We start from the raw sequence: 19,579 nt of genomic DNA on the forward strand, positions 1-19,579 counted from the left end.
CGCATGCGGAGGGGAGGGAGTGGGCGAGGAGGCACCGGCTTCTGGTGGCGCGGTAACGAGGCTCGGTGGTCCCGCCCCCTCGCAACGCTCGGGCGAGAAGCCTGCCGGGGTAGCAGCAGTCGATCGATCCTCTCGGCGCTTGACCCCTCCTGCCTGGCGCGGATCGGTGCTCGGCCCCGTCAGTCTCTGGCTCGCTCGCTCGCGATGTGGGGCAGTGGCCGCCTTGAGGGCGCTGGGGCTGGAGGGGTCGCGGCCGTCACCGTCGCCTTCTCCCACGCCCGGGACTGCTTCCTCCACCTGCCACGAGCGCTCGCGGCCCAGCTGCACCTCCAGCAGGTAACGCGCTCAGTCGGCCTCCAGGTTGCCCCCTCCCCCACCTCCGCCGCGAGGGCTGACGGGAAGGGACCCCGAGGCTGGGCGGCTGGGCTGCTGGGCCTGAGCCGCTGGAGCCTCATGGAGGCGCGAAATTAGGGCTAGAAATGACCCGGGTTCAGATCCTGCCCCGGGCAACGGCTGCGGCCTTGGGCCCACCCACTAGGCCCACTCCCGGTGGTTTTCTGCCCTCATTTGTATTCGCGGCGCTCATTCCAGGGCGTGGCGCTTGATAAACGCCGCGGACGGGACCGACGGGCTGAGCTGGGCTTGGAGCCCAAGGTCATGGCCGGTCCCCGAGCCCTCCCAGGGGCCGCCTTCTACGGCCCGTGTCACCGCCCCCTGGCCCCGCTGTAGCTGGTATCGGCCTGCGTGTCCTGGCTCCTCGCGGGGCTTTCTGCCCGCCTGGGCACACGTGGGGTGCCCTGTACAATTGCGGGCTCCGGGCGCCGCCCGGCCGGGCCGCTTTATGGGGGCGGGGGGCCCTGTCGGAGATGGACACAGGCCTTGGCTCGCCCCTCCTTTCTTCGTGTTCTAGACCCGCCGTTTCACGGGGACGGGAAACCCGGGATGGAAATTCTCCCCTCGGATCCCGCCGGCCGGCCGGGGCGGGCTCGTCCACAGCCTGTGTTTATGTGGTGCCTGAGGGTTGCAGAGCGCCTTACAGACCTCCTTTAGCATTGCTAACCGCCCCGGGAGGCGGGTATTATTGTTATCTCCTTTGTGCTCACGAGGGAACAAGCCCACGGATGAAATCACTGGTCCAGGGTCACAGCTAAGAGTCTGAGGCAACATTCGAACTCAGGTCTTCCCGACACTAGGTCCAGCTCTACCCGCTGTACTACCTGGCCAGTTCTAAACTAAGCAGGGCTTCCTGAACATTTGAAAAATAGGTTTTGGTAACTATTTGTCATTACAGATGGTTTCCTTTGTAATGCTGTATGTATTATGCTTTCAAAATTCTATATTTAATATATTCTATTTATTCTTCATGACTCCATTTGGGGTTTTCTTGGCAGAAATACTGGATGGTTTGCCATTTTCTTCAGCTCACTTAGCAGATGAGGAAACTGAGGCAAATAGGGTTAAGTGACTTGCCCAGGGTCACACAGCTAGTGAGTGTTTGAAGCCAGATTTGAACTCCTGAACTTCCTGTGCCACCTAGCTGCCCATATTTATATTTTAAAAACTATATTTAATATCGTCATATTTACATATTTATAACAAATTCGTACTTATATAGTATAATATGTAAACTCGTATTTATGTATTATAACATATAAATTATTATAATTTAATAGATTTATAATCTATTTAGTACCAGTTGTGTTCCCAAATAGTTTCATGAAGTAGGGAGGCTTCACCTTGATCATCCTCTTCAGTTAATTACTGCCATTCCTGACTGATTAAACCCTTTGTTAATCATTTGAAAAAATATATATCAAAAATATATTGAAAATATATTGAATATATTGAAAAATATATTGAAAATATATTGAAAAAATATATATCAATGTTGATCAAATAAAAACTCTAACAGCCACATCTCAAAACTTCCATTTGAAGAATGATAATACTAATGTAAGTTCCGGTGTAAGGAAAACTCAAAATTAGTTACCCCAAATTGGCTGTGTAGGTAAGTAGTAGATTCCCTCTCATTATTACTGGGGATATTATAGAGGGAATTTCTATAGGCCTTGGTTGGACTCAGTGGCTTCTGTGGTTTCTTCTGACTCTCAGATTCTGTGATTTTGTCATTTAAACTCCTAAAAACTGTACTATGAAGATACAAATACACTGGCAGGATAAATGTGCGGGTGGGAGGATTGACTTAGGAATCTGTTAAGGTACCTTCTAGCCTAGGAATTAGGGTGGAAGTGGTGAATTAGATGAAGATAGAAAGGCAAAAAAAAAAAACCCACAAAGAAATCTAGAGCTATCCTATGTGAGGCCTTAGCATTCAGCAAATTCATTCAGTTGCCCTACTCTTTTGAATGCTGCTTATTTGTGGTGAAGCCCTGTGAAAGATACAAAGATGAAGAGAACAGTTTTTGCCTTCAAATAGCCTGTAACAGGGGTTCTGAAACTTTTTAGTCTCAGGACCTCTTTATAGTCTTAAAAAATATTGAGGACCCCTCCTTAAGAGCTTTTGTTTACGTGGGTTGTATCTGTATTTACCGTATCAGATTATTATGAAAATAGTTTTGACCTCATAGGTTAATGAACTTAGTTTTTTTAAATTGGTTTTGGAGACTCTTGGGTCCTAGACCACACTTTGAGAACCACTGGCCTATTGTATGAGATAGGACTAGTAGCTTGTAAGCTTTTTGGAAGTAATCTTTGAGTCATATACAGGATATTCCAAAAATCTTAGTTCAGTTTTAAGCTTCCGTAAAGATTTTAATCTTTCATAGCTTAAACCTGCATTAAGATTCTAAATCTTCATTAAGACTTTTGGAGCAATGCCCTGTATGTTTTATGTCCCTAGCACATTGCCTTCAAATGCTGTTTTTAAGACTTTTGGAGCAATGCCCTGTATGTTTTATGTCCCTAGCACGTTGCCTTCAAATGCTGTTTTTACAAATTTCCAATCAGAATAGTAAGGAACCATTACTAGAGGCACTTTGAGGGCGAGTACTGTAATATTCATCTTAGTGTCTTTCACAGTGCCTCAGAATAAATAAGCTTACAAAAAACATCGAGTTTCATGAGTCTGTACTGCTGTAGAAGGAGAAACCCCCTGCCTACCCCACCTCCAAAAAAAAAACCCATTCTGAGTGGTTGCAGGAAGTATACTGGAGAAGATTGCCACTGTCACCAAATTTCAAGTACAGAGCTCACCTTGCATTTTACCAGAAGCATTATATAAAACCTGAGTATGGTACATAATCATGCTCTTAGGATCACAACTTAAGCCTCACTAGTACGCCAAGCAGCAGTAGGAATAGTACCAACAGCGTCCCTTTGGGTTCTCATAAATGCTGAAGGAAACTATGTTAGGTAGTCCCTGCGGGTTGCTGTTACCCCAAGGTCTGAGAGACATTTCTCCTATTTGTGAGCTTCTATAATGTGAGGCCTGCATCAAAGGCAACTTGAAACAATGTGAAGAGCACTTGATTTAGTGTTAGAGAACCTGGGTTCAATTCTTGCCTCTGCCTTTTAGTACCTGTGTACCTTTAATAGCTTAGGCTTGGGTGATACAATGGAGAGTGCTGGGCCCAGAGTCAGGAGGACCCGAGCTCAACTGTGGTCTTAGACACAGTAGATTTAGGATCTCCAGAAGTCAGTCCGCATCATCAGTAAGCATATATTAAACACTATGTGCCAGGCACTGTGCTAATGCTGGGGATATAACACCCATGCTTTCAAGGAGCTCATATTCTAGTAGTGACGTTGTGGAGGTAGAGGTGAAGAGGAGATAATATTCTGGGCATATAATCAGGAGAAGGAATGTTCAAAAAGCAGTAAGCAGGCTAGTGTCACTGGATCAGAGATTATATGGAAGGTAATAAAGCATACGAAGATTGGAAAAGTAGGAAAGAATGTGGTTGTGAAGGATTTTAAGGGCCAAAGAAAAGAGTTTATATTTGGTCATGAGAGTAATAGGGTAAGCTTCTGGAGCTGAGAGAGAGAGAGAGAGAGTGTGTGTGTGAGTGTGTGTATAGGGTATTGGAGGGGGGAGGTCTGTGGTGATATGATCTGTTCTGCACTTCAGGTAAATCACTTCAGCAGGTAAGTGTAGGATGAACTAGAGTGGGGAGAGATTGGAGCCAGGGAGACCAGCCAGAATACAATCTCTACAGTCCAGGTGGGAGTAATGAAGATCTGCACCAGAGTGGTGACTGTGAGAGTGGAGAAAAGGGGACATAGAAGAAAAATATTGCATAAAGAGAAATGATAAGACTTGACAGTAGATTGGAGAAGTTCCTTTCCCTAATGGACTTGTGCTTTTTCTTGAAGTTTGGGTTCTTCATTCCACTTAAAGATAATGACCCGAGGCCTGCTGCTCTCATTTGAGCCTCTGCAGAGAAAACCCCTAATATGGAGGTAGGAAAAATGAGAGTAAGCCAACTTTGAAAAGCACAACTTTCCAAGTTTGTTTCACATTCTGAAATTCTCTCCTTCAATGAATTTCCTTTTATCAGTGCTATTGTACCATACGTTTTTTGTGTGTGGCAGAATCTTACTTTCCATTCATAATTCCAACCTTTTTCTTGAAAACAGTTTCTTCCTGGGTGAGGAGGCTGCTGGGACATGATGGAGAAGGAAGTCGAGGGAGTCAGCAGAGCTGGGAGAGGAATGAAGGTGTGAACAGGGAAGAAAGGAAGGGAAAAGTTGAAATAGAAAACTGAACTGAAGATAGTACTTTCAAGGGAAAGGTTGGAATAAAACCCCACCCCCAAAACTTGAATATTTTAAGTCTGAAAAGTAAAACAAACCGCAGTAGATGAATATTATCATTTTTATGAGAAAATATGAATTGAAATCATTTGTGAAAAATCTAAATAGATAATGATTTAAATCTATACAGTATTTTTAAAGTATATTGATATTCATACTACCAATAGGAGACCAAAATATCTTTCAAGGTTTGTCCTTGGAAAGGAAAGATACCTATTGTTTGTATCTATTTGGGGAAGGGTAGGCTTTGCCCATTTAATCGACATCATTTTGATAACATCAGCCAGATTTATACAGCAGCCAGGATCCTTCCTCATCACAGACTTCACCCTTGGGTTTGGCTTCATTTGGGTTACTCGGAGGTCACAAAGTCACAACCCAGATCTCACAAAGCATAGAGCCACAGGGAGGGAAGGCAAATGGACTGCTGGACTTTAGGCCATTTTCTTTTAGGGCTTGGGGTGGGGAGAAAGGGAAGAGGTTGAATGGGGGGTTCCGAGGCATTATTCTGGGAATAGGGAGTATGATTAAAATGATCTCAATAAAATAAGACCTACAAAGGGGAAGGGAGGGGTCAGGAGAGTGCACCAGTCACTAACTTTCTGTTTTAAACCTGAAGATTTGGGAGAGATTTGGGCAAGAAAAGAACACACAATCATTTAAGGTAGATTGAAGGAGTGATTTTTAAAACAAAGAAATCAGAACTAGAACATCTTAAATTTTTTAATCCCTTCTTTACGGGTTTACCTAGACCACTTTTGATTAAGAAAACTGTAGAAAGTTAGTAACTGCCACAAGTTAACGCCAGGAGGTGGGCCCTGTCAAATTCCCAAAGAGTCCTGGTTGTGGGGTGTTGGAAATGCACTGCCCCGAGTCTCTGCTCACCCTGGTTGGAGTCAATCACAGAAGATTTAGTCCATGGGTCGCTTTTCCCCATATTTCTTTGTAGACTCTTCAGCGTTCTTACAGAATTTTTTATGGTCTTTAGAGTACTCTTCAGCTAGGTCAGCCAGAAGGGGGTGGTTGCTCAGGCTGGGAGGGGATCGTTCACTAGTGCTATGAGGGACTGGATGACTTGGTCAGTTTTGGTTGCTGGCTTCCAGTTTTCAGCACTAATTGCTGGCAGACAGACCTGCCCTTTTTCATCGATGTTGGGGTGGTAAATCTTTGTTTTAAAAGTGCTCTTAGGTGGTTTGAATGGGTACTCTGCTGGGAAGTTGATTTCAATTCTGAAGGCTCCTTTGTCACATGGAGGGTTGTCAGGAACGATGAGCCCTTGCCAAGTCAATAAATTAGCTTCATCAACCTGGATGTTACGAAAGTTTTTCATCCCACACTTGCAGATTTCTTCTAGCTCTTTCATCAGCCTCCTGCTGGCTGCCGTCTTAGGTCTGGTGCTGCTGCTATCCCACAATGCATCCATTTGTATCTATTTTTTGATACTGATGAATAAATCTGTGACCAATACTAAACTTGCCTCCACTAAACCTTTCTGAGTCAATTATTGAAAGACCTCTTGTCTCAAATTGCAATTATGTAAATACTTAAAAAGGATCATAGTAAGGAGAGCTAAGATGGCAGAATATAGGCCAGGACTCAGGTGGAGTCTCCCAGCATTCCCCTCTAAACAAATGTAAAATGACTCCTCAGATTTTGGAGTAGCAGAACTAACACAAGGACAGAGAGACATTTTTACAGCCTAACACAACTTAGGAGGTCCACAGTGGAGGTCTGTATTACTGGAATGAGAGCCAGCCAGGGCATGCAGCAGGAGCACCATTGGTGGACCCTGGAGATGGCTGCCACAGCCACAACAGCTTCAGGAGCTCACAGCCCAGAGATAGTAAGGGGTCAGACAATTGGTCAGAAAGACTTTACAGAGGACCCTTTGCTGGTATGAGATGCAGTTGGAACTGATTGGCAACTCTGTTGCCCATAAGCAGTTCTAGATTGCAGCTCCAGGTGGAGAGGAGCACTTGTGATTAGTCACAAAGGAGAGACCTTGGTCACAATTCCAGGGCCAAGAGGAACACTAGCATTTGAGGCTGCAGAGGTTCTTCCTGGGTAAAGACCATAGCACAGACCAGGACAGCGGTGACCACACCTCTCCCAAGATAACACCCTCTTGGAAGCACAAAAAACTTGCAGATCCCCAGCCCCCTCCCCACCCCAAAAAACTAATTCTGGAAATAGCACAAAAAAACCTGAAGCTTGGGACAGTTCCTCCTCACCACCAGGTGAGCAGAACCCAACTTTATCATAAAGTACAAAGTCAAGAAATAGACTGGAAAAATGAAGTTTTAAAAAAAAAAGAACTTGACCATAAAAAGCTAATTCCATGGCAGGGAAGTCCAAGACCTAAACTTAGAAGAAGACAACAGTATGAAAACAGGTACAAGCAAAGCCTCAAAAGAAAAATGCTAATTGGACCCAAGGCCAGCAAAAAAACCTGGAAGAGTTAAAGAAAGAGGTAAGTGTAGTAAAGGAAAAATTGGGAAAAGAAATAAAAGTGATGCAAGAAAATTGTGATAAGAGAACAGCTTGGTAAAGGAGGCACCAAAAAATACTGAAGAAAATAAACCTTAAAAAACAGAATTAGCCTAATGGTTAAAGAGGCACAAAAATTCACTGAAGAAAATAATTCCTTAAAAATTAGAATTGGGCAAGTGAAACATAATGACTCCATGAGGTTTCAAGAAACAAAATTAAGTCAAAAGAATGAAAAAAAAATAGAATATGAAATGCCCCATTGGAAAAATAGCTGACCTGGAAAACAGATCAAAGAGAGATAATTTCAATATTTTTGGACTACCTGAAAGCCATGCTCAATAAAATAGCCTAGACCTCCTATTTCAAGAAATTATCAAGGAAAACTACTCTGATATTCTAAAACCAGAGGGTAAAATAGAAATTGAAAGAATTCACCAACCACCTCCTAAAAGAAATCACAACTCTCAGGAATATCATAGCCAAATTCCAGAGCTCCAGGTTAAGGAGAAAATATTGCTAACAGCCAGAAAGAAACAATTCAGATATTGTGGAGCTACAGTCAGGCTAACATAAAATTTAGCAGCTTCCATGTTAAAGGATCAGAGGACTTGGAATATGATATTCCAGAATGCAAAGGAGCAAGGATTACAACCAAGAATAGCTTACCCAGCAAAACTGAGTATAAGTCTTCAAGGGAAAAATACATATTTAATGTAATAGCAGACTTTCAAAGTATTCCTAATGAAATGACCAGCATTGAATAAAAAATTTGACATTTAAACATAATACTCAAGAGAAGCGTAATGTAAACATGAAAAAATAATCATAAGGACCTCAGTGAAGTTCAACTGTTTACATTCCTACCTGGGAAGATGATACATGTAAGGCCTAAGATTAGAAGCATCCACATAGACTGCGAATTGTTTATTTTGGAATGATCTCCAAAAAATATGTAAAGATGAGAGAGATGCACTGGGAAAAGGGGGAAGTTTTCTCACAGGTATATAAGGAAGAGATTTTTATAGTGGAAAGGAAAATGGGGGTAAGGAGGTGGGCAATGCTAGAACCTCATTATCATTATTGGTGCAAAGAAGGAAGAAAAAAAATATGCATACATATACATACACACACTCAGACACTCAGATGGGTATAAAAATCGTTCTTAACCAATAGGCAAATAGGAGGCTAGGGGATAAGAGATTTGAGGGAGGGGGAAATGATAAAAGGGAGGGCAGATTAAGGGAGGCGATGGTCAAAAGCAAAACAGACTTTTTAGGAGGAAAAGAACAAAGAGAAAAGAGTAAACGTTAAAACAGGATGGAGGGAAATGCACTGTTAGTCATCATAACTGTGAATGCGAGTGGGATGAATTAACCCATCAAGTGGAAGCAGATAGCAGAATGGATCAGAACCCAGAACCCAACAATATGCTGTATACAAGAGACTTACCTGAAATACAAAGACTTACGCAGAGTTAAAAGAAAAGGTTGGAGGAGAATCCGTTATGCTTCAAGGTTGCACACTTGCTCACCAAAGGATTTAGGTCAGCCCTTGAAAAATAAAACATTCTTCATATGTAGAGGAAATCCTTTGGTGGCTGCAAGTTGTGCTGACCTGCTCTAAACAGGAGTAAGTTCTAGTTGGGTGGGGTTCTGCCCAAGATTGAAGAATGTACCTTGAGGACTAGGACAGTCTCATCAATCAGTCCTGTCTTTCAGAGAATGATCTTATAGGGGCTGGGCCTTAAATGAGGAAATAAAGGAGAAAAGCCTGGATCCTGATTTAATAACTGGTTATTAATATTAGAAAAATAAATTTTTCTCAAGAACAATCTTAAACTATGCCCAGAGGTATATAAAACTGTGCATGCCCTTTGATCTAGCAATACCACTACTAGTTCTGAATCCCAAAGAGTTCAAAGGATAAGGACTTTTTGTTCAGTCTTTTCAGTCATGTCCAACTCTCCATGATCCCATTTGGGGTTTTCTTGGCAAAGACACTGGAGTGGTTTGCCATATCCTTCTCCAGTTCATTTGACAAATGAGGAAACTGAGGCAAACAGGGATCAGTGACCTGCCCAGGGTCACACAGCTAGTAAGAGTGGTTAGATTTGAACTCAGAAAGATGAGTCTTCCTGACTCCAGGCCTGGCAGTCTATCCACTGAGCCCTCTAGCTGCCTCAGGGAAAGGACTTGTTTGTACAAAAGTATGGCAGCTCTTTTTATGGTGATAAAGTATTGGAAATTGAGGGGATAGTCATCATTTGGGGAGTGGCTGAACAAGTTGTGGCATTGGTTGGTTGGTTGTTGTCCTTCATTCTGGAAGAGGACCGAAATGACATCACTATGTTAGAGTCAAGTTACAGTGTGTCCAGCTGTGGCTGATCAGAACAATATGAGCTCAGAATGCTCTCCCACAGGTTGGGCACAAATAGTCCATATAAACATTTGGGGTGAATTCTCTAGATTTGCATATCTCACATTTCTTTTGAGCTACTTAAATTCTTCATTGCTCATAGAACACAGCGCCCTTTGATGTGGGTACATCATGTCTTTGCCAGCATCTCTCATGTCACACAATCAATGCCAGAGTTCTTTAGAGAGACCTTGAGAATGCGTTTGATTATGATGCAGTACTATTGTGGTATAAGAAATGGTGAGGGGGTAGTTTTAGAAAAACAAGGCAAGAACTATATGAACTGAAGCAAAGTGAAGTGAGAATTACTGGGATGTCATTGTTCACAATAATAGCAGTGTTGGAAAGACTCGACTCTTTTGATCGGTACAGTTATCTCAGAGTTCGAAAGGATTTATAACTCTATAAAATAAATTTTTTGGTAGTTTGATTGGTATGGCACTGAATAAGTATATTTAGATCTGTCATTTTTATCGTTTTGGCTCAGCCTACCCATGAGCCATTAATATTTTTCCAGTTGTTTAGATCTGACTTGATTTGTGTGAAAAACGTTTTGTAATTGTGTTCATATAGTTCCTGGGTTTGTCTTGGGATATAGATACCCAAGTGTTTTATATTGTCTACAATTATTTTAGATCCAATTCCAAAAGACGCATGAAAAAATTCTATCCAGGGAAAAACTGATGAGTTCTGAGTGCAAATTGAAGTATAATTTTCTCTCCTGCTTTCTTGCTTTTTGGGGGATATGGCTAATATGGAAGTATGTTTTGCATAATTTTAAATGTATAATTGATATCATGTTGATTGCCTTCTTAGTGAGGGAGGGGTGGGAGAGAGGGAGAGAATTTGGAACTTAGAATTACAGAAGAATGTTTAAAATATATAAATTTTTTTTTAAAAAAGAAAAGATCATACTTTAAGCATTTGTTTGTATCACATGTCAGATCTGGACACGACGTACAGAATATCTCCCAACCTTAAAAGATGTTCTTTGGTTATGTATAGGTAATTAGAATAGTTTGTGTTTGATATCGATCACTGCAGCATATGAAAATTGTAATACATGATTTTCTCTTGTTTTTCTTCTCTTTGATATGAACAGAATCAAGCTATAGAAGTGGCATGGGGTCATCAGCCTATATTCTTGAGCTGGGTGGAAGGGAGACATCATTCTAACCGTGGTGAAAATGTGGCTGAAATTAATAGGCAGGTTGGCCAGAAACTTGGAATTTCAGATGGAGAACAGGTAAACATGTAATGAAGGGACTCACTTACTCTAATCTAATCTAAAAAGGTAATGAAAAAAGAATACCATGACATTCAGATTCTTCTTTCAAAATAGAGGAGAGAAAGCTTGAGTTTTTCTATGGTAAGCTCATGAGATTTTTTTTTAAGGACTAAAAGAATGACATTTTTTTCTAAACATGGAGTCTGTATCTGACTATGGCCTGCATTCACTTCCAGGACAAACTATAAAATCATAGTCATTTCCTCCCAAAGTTCCCAGTGTTTCTGCTTTACCAGCTGACTCAACTGCCTCTTTGCTAGATTTTTACCTTATCAAAGATGACATAGAGAGTCAGGCAAGTCCAGGCTTGTCTTGTCTTCTTCTGGCAAAGTGATGCTTCTATCAAGTTTTCCTAATAGAAGGCCTTGTCATTACAGTTGTTGGGAAAGCCCCCTGTGTCCTGGATGTGGCCAAAGGACACGCTTCCAGGGATGTCCCTTCTGTTTCCCTCTTCTGTGATCATCACTGCTCAAATATTAGTGCTGCTCTGTTGCTGATCTTAGGCTTTTTTTTTTACTTGTGAAACAAGGTGTATACCCTTCCATTTCTATACTTGAATCATGGATATTATCCCACCTGTGTTAAAATTTAAAGTCCACTTCCCGAATGTGCTTTTATTCTCTGCATTGTATCTAGATTTCTGAGGGGAAGCATATATTTCTCAACCTTCTTCCTTGTTATTTCCCCTTGTAAACTGTGTTAGATGTCTTGGTTCTAATTCCTAACACAACACAACTTACTGGTTTGTTTGGTTTTTTCCATTTACTTATAAATGGATTCCTGATTGCATTTTTTGTAGATTCTCCTACAAATTATACCACTATACTAGCTCCTAAGAAGTTAAAGAGAGAAAAAGATTGTGGATCACATAAGTTCAGGGATTTCCAACTTTTTGGTGGCATATATTAGGTGATACATGCTTGTTGACTGATTGGTAAGGAGCTGCTCTGTTCCATACTTGTTTGTCTGGGCAGTGCTTAAACTGTGGGTTGCAACCCCTTATGGGATCGAAAAGAATTTGGCAACAGTAAATGGTTTCTGAATGTAAAAATCAAAGGAGTCATGAATCCGAGGTGTTTCTGCTAGTGCTTGTCTATGTTGCATTGTGCAGTTTCATTGCAGTCTTGGTTCTGAACACACAGCATGAGGACTTTGCAGGGCATATGCCCTTGGGCCATGAAACGCCAATGAATGCTGCTGGAACTCTAGTGGGAAAAAGTTTAAGAAGCCCTGCTCTGGAGTATGAGGCACATAATATTATGAAATGGAGACATCATACATGCGAAAACATAAGGGAAATACTATTGACAAATCATGGCATTAGCAAAAAGTGAAGTGTATCAGAATTTACCTGCAACGTAATCTTATTGGCCTCTCCCCTACCCTGTCCCACAGACAGTCTCAGAGGATACAAAGGAGAAGATATGCCAGCACTGTAGGCCTGTATTTGCAGCTTAGCAACACTGACAGTTCCCATAGGGAAGGAATGTGTGGCTAGAAGGCCCCCAAGACTGACCAGGTCAGAGTCTGCAGTTGACTTATTGGGGGTCCTTCATCTGGACTAGCCCATCCTTTAGTTAAGTGTAAGATTTATCTATATTGAATCATTGGTTTTTGTTCTGCACCAATTTCAATTCCAATATAGTTCTCAGTTTTCTAAATATTATTATTATAAATTATTTTCATAAAATGTGTTCTGATATTATTTTGTAATCCGTATAGGCACAGTTGCCCTGACTAGAATGTTGTATGTATGTATTGTTATTAATATATTCTAACCAAACCCCTCTATAAAATTGATGTATCCCACTGTTCCATCATTTAGTTGATTGCCTGAGGTACAAGTCAGATGATCTTATGGTGGAGTAGCTGCTACTCGTAATGTTCTCGTAATATTTTTTGGCTAATTTACCAAGAAACCTATTAATGTCTTTACTTAGGATATGCCTATGTAGATACAAATAATAAATTGTAACTGGATCTAAGACATTACTTAATGCCATGTCTCCATTTCCTTTTATACTTACTCTGGTTATATTTCTTGATAATATTTGGCATACTGCTATGTATGCAGTATTTTACTTAATTATGTATGCCACATTACATCCACACTATTATTGCTTACTTAAATATTTTACTTTCCACGGATAAGTACTCGAAATCCTAATGTATAAAAATTTTATTTTTGCTAGGTGTTTCTGAGGCCCTGTTCCCATGTGATATCTTGTCATCAAGTTGAGGTGAAACCCCTCTCAGCAGACGATTGGGAGATACTGGTAAAAAAAAGTCAAAAGTATTGCCATGTTGAAGTTCAACTATATTAAAATAACATTTTCATTAATTTTCCCTTCTCTGATATTAATTATACAATTCCTAAAGTAGTATCACTCTGATTCAAATCAGATCTAATTTCATTGGTAGACAAAATAATTCCTTAAGAACAAATGTAAAATGTCATTTGAGTCTGAGTTTTTTGTATGTTTGTTTTGTTTTGTTTTTCCTGATATGATGTAAAATTGTCCTAGGAGCTGCATGCTTCTTCTCTTGAACAGCATCTTCTTGATCAGATTCGAATAGTCTTCCCAAATGCAATTTTCCCTGTTTGGGTTGATCAGCAGACATACATTTATATCCAGATTGGTAAGTGCCATTTTGAAGATTGGCCATCTTATTCTACGGCACTGCTTTAATGCTGATGTAGAGGTGAACGTGCTAATGAGTCTGTTTTCTTCCCAGTTGCACTCATGCCGGCTGCCACTTATGGTAGGTTGGAAAATGACACCGAACTCTTTGTTCATCCCAAGACACGCCAGACCAAAGACAGTGCCGCAGATCTGCCCATCACTAGAGCAGATGATACACAAGGAATATTTAATAAATACAGAAGAGACCAGGAAGACCTGACAGGGGGATTTCAAACAAAACAACCCCATTCAAGCACTGCAGGAGCCCATGAACTGAATAAACAAGATTCAGATCTTATCTTTGGCATGTTTACAATGCCAAACATATGGAATCTAATGGGGAGCATTTTTTCTTACGGAGCTGAGAAAAAAATTGACATACCCTGGGGTTCAAGTGAAGTTAATGCATTCAAAAATATGCAGTTAACAGTTGTTCCAAAAGACTCCGTTTTCAGAGTATGCAATTCTCAGCCTCCCAGTATACAACGTGTGTCAGCAACATCTTTGTTTCAGAAAGACCATGCCATTCATATTTTTCCCTGGAATCAGCAATATTTTGATTTGGAACCCAGTTTTACTGTGACCTATGGAAAGTTAACTCAGCTGCTCTCCCCAAAGCAACAACTAAGTGAAACAAAGCAAAATGTCCTGTCACCTGAAAAGGAAAAGCAGATGACTCACCAACAAGATAAAAAACAGATTCGCTCAGGTAGTAGTCAAGGAGTTGGTAAGGCCTGTGTGGTGCAGATAGTCTGGAATGGACTTGAGGAACTGAAGAATTCCATACAGTATAACAACACTATAGAAGCTCTCCATACTGGGAAAGTTTGGGTTAGTGTAAACCTTGTGACTTGGGGAAAAAGGAACTCATTTGTATATTTATAATCCTTGAAACTATAATAGTTTTCTGTGTTTTTCTGTGAAAACTGTAATGTGTTATATTAGGAAAACAGAACCTAAGATTTTCTATTTAGTGGATTAGCTGTGGGGAGATAACATTCTAATTTTGTAGTAAAGTCATTAGTTATTACACACATTGTATTAGCACTGTCTGACAGATGGAGATTGGGGCCACATCCCCTCCTTTTAGTATTTGAGTAGTCACAGTAAGGTGTACTATAAAAATGAAATCGATTAATGAAAAGTACCATTGTAATTGAATATAATCAGACATTAGGTATTTATTAAGTAACTGCAATATCCGTACTGTTATGATAGGTACTATGATAAATTATTGCCTCATTTTGCCTCCGTTATTTGGTAGCCAAAGAGATTTCGTCCCTAGATTATCCCTTTGCTTTTAGACAATTTGCTGCATAGCCTGTAAGAAGTGTTATGTTCACTTTGCCCCAAACCTTCTACTGCCTGCAGTAATTTCTTCCTCTGTGTTTTATGAGCAGAGGCAAGTCTGGCTTGCTGTCAGATGTTAGGGGAAAGTAGATGCTATAGGAGAAGTCCAGGAACATGGAAACTCTATCCCAGTTTCATAGAGGAAAAAGTTCAGTTATGTAGAAAGGACTAAATAAAGGAGGGCTTCCTTGGAGGAGACATCATCTCCTCTGCCTATAGCTAGCAGCTGAGTATGGGTGATTTTTATATATGCAGCATCTCAGACACTGACTTCCCCCTCATATGCCAGTTTCACATCCAGTTTTCTGCTGCATATTTCTTTCTGGATTATCTTACTGTCACTCAAATTCATCATTTCTAAAAATTGAGCTCATCCTTATTGCCTCAGGACTAACTGCCCCTAATTTTTTTCTATTTCTGTTAATACTACTGTATATTCATAGAATTCAAACCTGACCAGAAGGAACCTTAAAGGTCATCTATTCCAGCCTTCTCATTATAGAGATAAGGAAATGGGCCGATAGAGCTTAAGCGGGGACTTCTCCCAGGTCACATTGTTAGTAAAGTGATGGAGTTGGAATTCCAGCCCTCATCCTGTGACTCTTTAAGTAAAGTTTCTCTTTCCTCACACTGCCTCTCCACATTTGTTCAGATAAACTGGTCATTCACTTTAGCTCCATACCAACTCACGCGCAGTGACCCATCCTGGAATGCCATTCCTTGTCCTATCTGTGGCCCATTTCTCTGTATTCCTACTGTGCCTAACTCAGGTGTAGGGAACCAACCTGAGGCCACACATAGCCTTCTAAGTCCTTGGGAGTGGCCTTTTGACTGAGTCCAGGTTCTATAGAACAAATCCTTTTATTAAGGGGATTTGTTCTGTGAAGTTTGGACTGAGTCAAAAGGCTGCACTTGAGGACTTAGAGGACCACATGTGGCCTCAAGGCCACAGGTTCCCCACCCCTGGCCTAACACAAGGCCTCAAGTATAGAAGACACCCAATAAATATTGTTTGATTGGTTGAGTAGAGTTAAAAGATGAAGAGCAAATGGTTAAAGGAGAAGGAAAAAAAAGAAGCAGCAGCATGAGAAAAATCCCCTTAGGGCAGGACTTCCAATCAGTGATATTTATTAAGTACCTACTATATGCTCTGGTGTTGTGTTAGGCACTGGGTTCCCAACATTTTAGTTGGTAGGAGTTATTTTTATTTGTTTGAAACATGAAGATTGATGTGGTTGGGTAGGTGCTAATAGTGAAATACTGGAGCCAGAGACAAGAAGGCATTTGGGATCCCCATAAATTTTAGATCCCTTTTTCCATTCTGTTAGATTGATGTGCCCATGTGCTTTGGTGATGGGGCATAGTAGCAGCTTCCACACTTTTTTGTTGATGGATTGATTGTTGGAAATACCCTCAGACCACTGAGTGGGAAGTGCTCAAGTCCACTTTGCAATAGACGAGGTCAGGTTTGGTTGATCATAGTTCATTCATTAATTAGAGACCCCTTTCCTAGGCAGTGAATATCTATTGGCTAAAATTTTATCTAAGGGAAGTGCTGCAAATATTTGTTTGGGCATCAAGTGAGGGTTATTCTCTTCTATTCCTACCATTTCTATTCTTTTAATTATTCAGTCTTTTGGATACTCTTATAGATTGTTTATTTTACACCTGTCTAAAGATACTATAGCTAAAACCTGGGCTTCACAGGTTAGTGTAGATGGCGAAGAGAAATTAAGTGAGTTTTTTTTAACTCTTTTATTGTCATATATAAGCATCCAGTGTAGGGGAGGATCCCTTATCTTTTGCTTTTAGGTTTACAGCTTCTGTCTAGAATTGGTAGGGCTGATCTCTGGCCTTGTAGGGTTGGTTGTGATTGTCCCTCCCAACATACCACAGCTTTCTTGTTTGTTCATCCAGTAAATATTTATAAAGTGTCTACTGTAGAACACTATGTTAAGCATTAGGGAAGATAAAAAGTTTAAATAAGTTATAGATTGTGTTTATTGGAAGTTTCTAGTCCTAAAAGATACAGTTTTAATCCACACATGTAGCTTAACTACAGAACTGAGATTACTTGAATCTATCTTACTGAAAGAAAACTATGTTGAAAGCTCTCTTAGTTGACAATTCAAAGTATATGCTTGCATAGTACTAGTTCTAAGAAGAGGAAAAACTCCAGGCTAAAAAATTTAATTTTAGAGCGTTTTTTTTTTCTTTCTGTCTGAAATCAGTCCTGCCTAGCGCTCAATAATTTTGATAACTTGGATAATTTCATCTAAAACTGTGGAAATGAAAAGTATTATCTCTATTATGAAACATTATAGCTGAATTGAACTTTGAATATATTTTTCTTTTTTGAACATTGATTTCTAACACTGTATATATATTTATTTCAGATTCCAGAAGACATGAGAAAAAGACTGAATATACAAATGCATTCAGCTATCCGAATATCACCAGTGGACTCGATCCCCCAAATTCCAAAGTCTGTCAAATTACAACCTAGAGAAAATTTAGTGAGTACAAATTCATGTTGCATTCAAATCCTTTTGCATGTATAGTATAAGTAATGCTATCATTTCAGTTGGAATAACCCTAATGTAGTATTTCTTTATGTTGGCTGAATCAAGAAGTCACTTGTACAATTGGTTTATTATGCAGTGTGAGCTTGTACAGGTACAACAATTTTGACCTTTGAAAGTCTTGCCGACATTCTTTCAATATCCATTTTGCTTGGCCATTTACTTTCCTTCTTATTGTTAACTAGGATAACTTCCAGATTCTGATTAATAATTATCAGGGTTAATACTTCCCTGGATTGGGATTAAGGTTACTTTGAATACTTTGAATATAATAACAGGAATTTATTTGAGGTCATTTTGTGTGTTAATCTTGGTATCAATTTAGAATACAATCCATCCATACCTTCTTGTCCTCTGAAATTTTTGTCGGTATCCTCCCATAAACCCCAGCGCAATGAAGCACTTTGTCCAGGCCTTTATACATTTTATAGAACTCAGCCTGTCAACTTGTTGTCATTCACTCTTATTAAATGACCATTCCACCTCCTTTTTCAATCGTATTTTTCTGGATGGTGTCTGAACACAATTTCATCTTTCACGATTCAGAAGTTATGTCCCAGATATATTGGAAAACTCAGGGGTCTTGAAATTAGAAGACATGGGTTTAAGTCCTGACTCTGTGGCCAAATCACTAACCTTCTTTGAGCCTTCATTTTCTCATCAGTAAGACAGGAATGACCACACTTTTATAACTTACCTCACATGGTTGTTATGAAGAAAATGTATTATAAGTCTTGAAATGCTATAGTTATTGTTATATTATTATCATCATTCAGGTTGATTATTAGGAATATCATTATAGACATAATCATGGAAATGTCTGATACAGTCCAATTGATAGCCTAGAGTCAATAAAACTATTTTTATTATAGCCTAGTAGGAAGAGAACAAGGTACTAGATTTAGTTTCATATCCATAGTAGTGTATTATTAAGCCTCTAAAACTTCACATGTGGTTTTAAACGATTTATATTTTTTGTTTTTAGTAGGTTTCTATTTGTTTGTATAACAGCTCCCAAATTTCTCTTAGTTTTCCTTCCCCTCTCCAAGAGCCATTCCATATAATAAATAACATTTTTAAAGACAAAAACAGGGGAAAAAAGGGAAAAATAAGCATAACTGATCAATACATTGATAAACTCTGAAAACATGTGCAGTGTATAACACTTCTGGACTTCTACTTCTACAGAGGGTGTGAGTGGAAAGATCCTCTCATATCTCTTCTTTATAGTTTTATAACTTTTTTTAATTGTGGTTCCTTCCATTCACTTACTGTAGTCATTGTGTGTATTGTTTTCTTGGCTCTGCTTACTTCACTCTGCATCAGTTCATATAAGTCTGCCCATGCTTCTCCTTATTCTTACCATGTTTGTTGTTTCTTACAGCACGGTAATATTCCATTCCATTCATGTGCCACAACTTGTTTCACCATTCCCCAATCAGTGGGCTGCTTCTCTGTGTCCATTTCTTTGCTATCCCAAAAAGTGCCGTTAAAATATTTTGGCATTTATAGAGACTTTCTTCTTATTAAAGATCTCTTTGGGATATAAGCTTAGTAATGGAATCTCTGAGTCAAAAGGTATAAATATTTTAATAACTTTACATAATTCCAAATTGCTTTCCACATGATTTGTATTTTATATTTGAATATTTTTAATTGTTGAAATTTAGTGTTTTTCATAGAGATGCTGCTCTCCAGGCCAAGTTCCTTGTATAGAAGAATCAGTGGCAGTCATTTACAGAATATGGATTTTCACTGATTTTAGTCTCAGAAATGGATTACTGTAAAATTTCTTTCCTGTGTGGTAAAGTGAGTTGGACTTTGGCATTTAAAACCCTTCACACATGACTTGACCTGACTTTCCTGGGTTTATTATGTATTTCTCCCTCTTACACAAGACCATGTATCTTTCACCTCTTTGTCTTCAGATCCCTTCCATTTCTAGCATTGTTTGATTGTAAACGCTTGTATTTGATAGTCTCACGCTTCTCCATGAC

General features: G+C 39.8%; 1 protein-coding gene and 1 pseudogene across 1 annotated transcript in view; one reads left to right on the plus strand and one right to left on the minus strand.

The window, feature by feature from the left end:
- Nucleotides 1-9: 9 nt before the first annotated feature.
- PEX1 (peroxisomal biogenesis factor 1) overlaps nt 10-19,579 on the plus strand; it is a 44,789-nt gene continuing 25,219 nt past the window's right edge. Inside the window, exons 1-6 of the mRNA XM_036759030.1 lie at nt 10-336; nt 10,781-10,924; nt 13,159-13,242; nt 13,492-13,606; nt 13,703-14,481; nt 17,397-17,516. Of these exons, the coding sequence (XP_036614925.1) occupies nt 205-336; nt 10,781-10,924; nt 13,159-13,242; nt 13,492-13,606; nt 13,703-14,481; nt 17,397-17,516 (1,374 nt within the window). The 5' untranslated portion in view covers nt 10-204. The remainder of the gene's footprint in view (nt 337-10,780; nt 10,925-13,158; nt 13,243-13,491; nt 13,607-13,702; nt 14,482-17,396; nt 17,517-19,579) is intronic.
- Nucleotides 5,685-6,148, minus strand: LOC118849929 (annotated as a pseudogene).

The sequence above is a fragment of the Trichosurus vulpecula genome, chromosome 5 (genome assembly GCF_011100635.1).
Source record: "Trichosurus vulpecula isolate mTriVul1 chromosome 5, mTriVul1.pri, whole genome shotgun sequence".
NCBI classification, from domain to species: Eukaryota; Metazoa; Chordata; class Mammalia; order Diprotodontia; family Phalangeridae; genus Trichosurus; species Trichosurus vulpecula.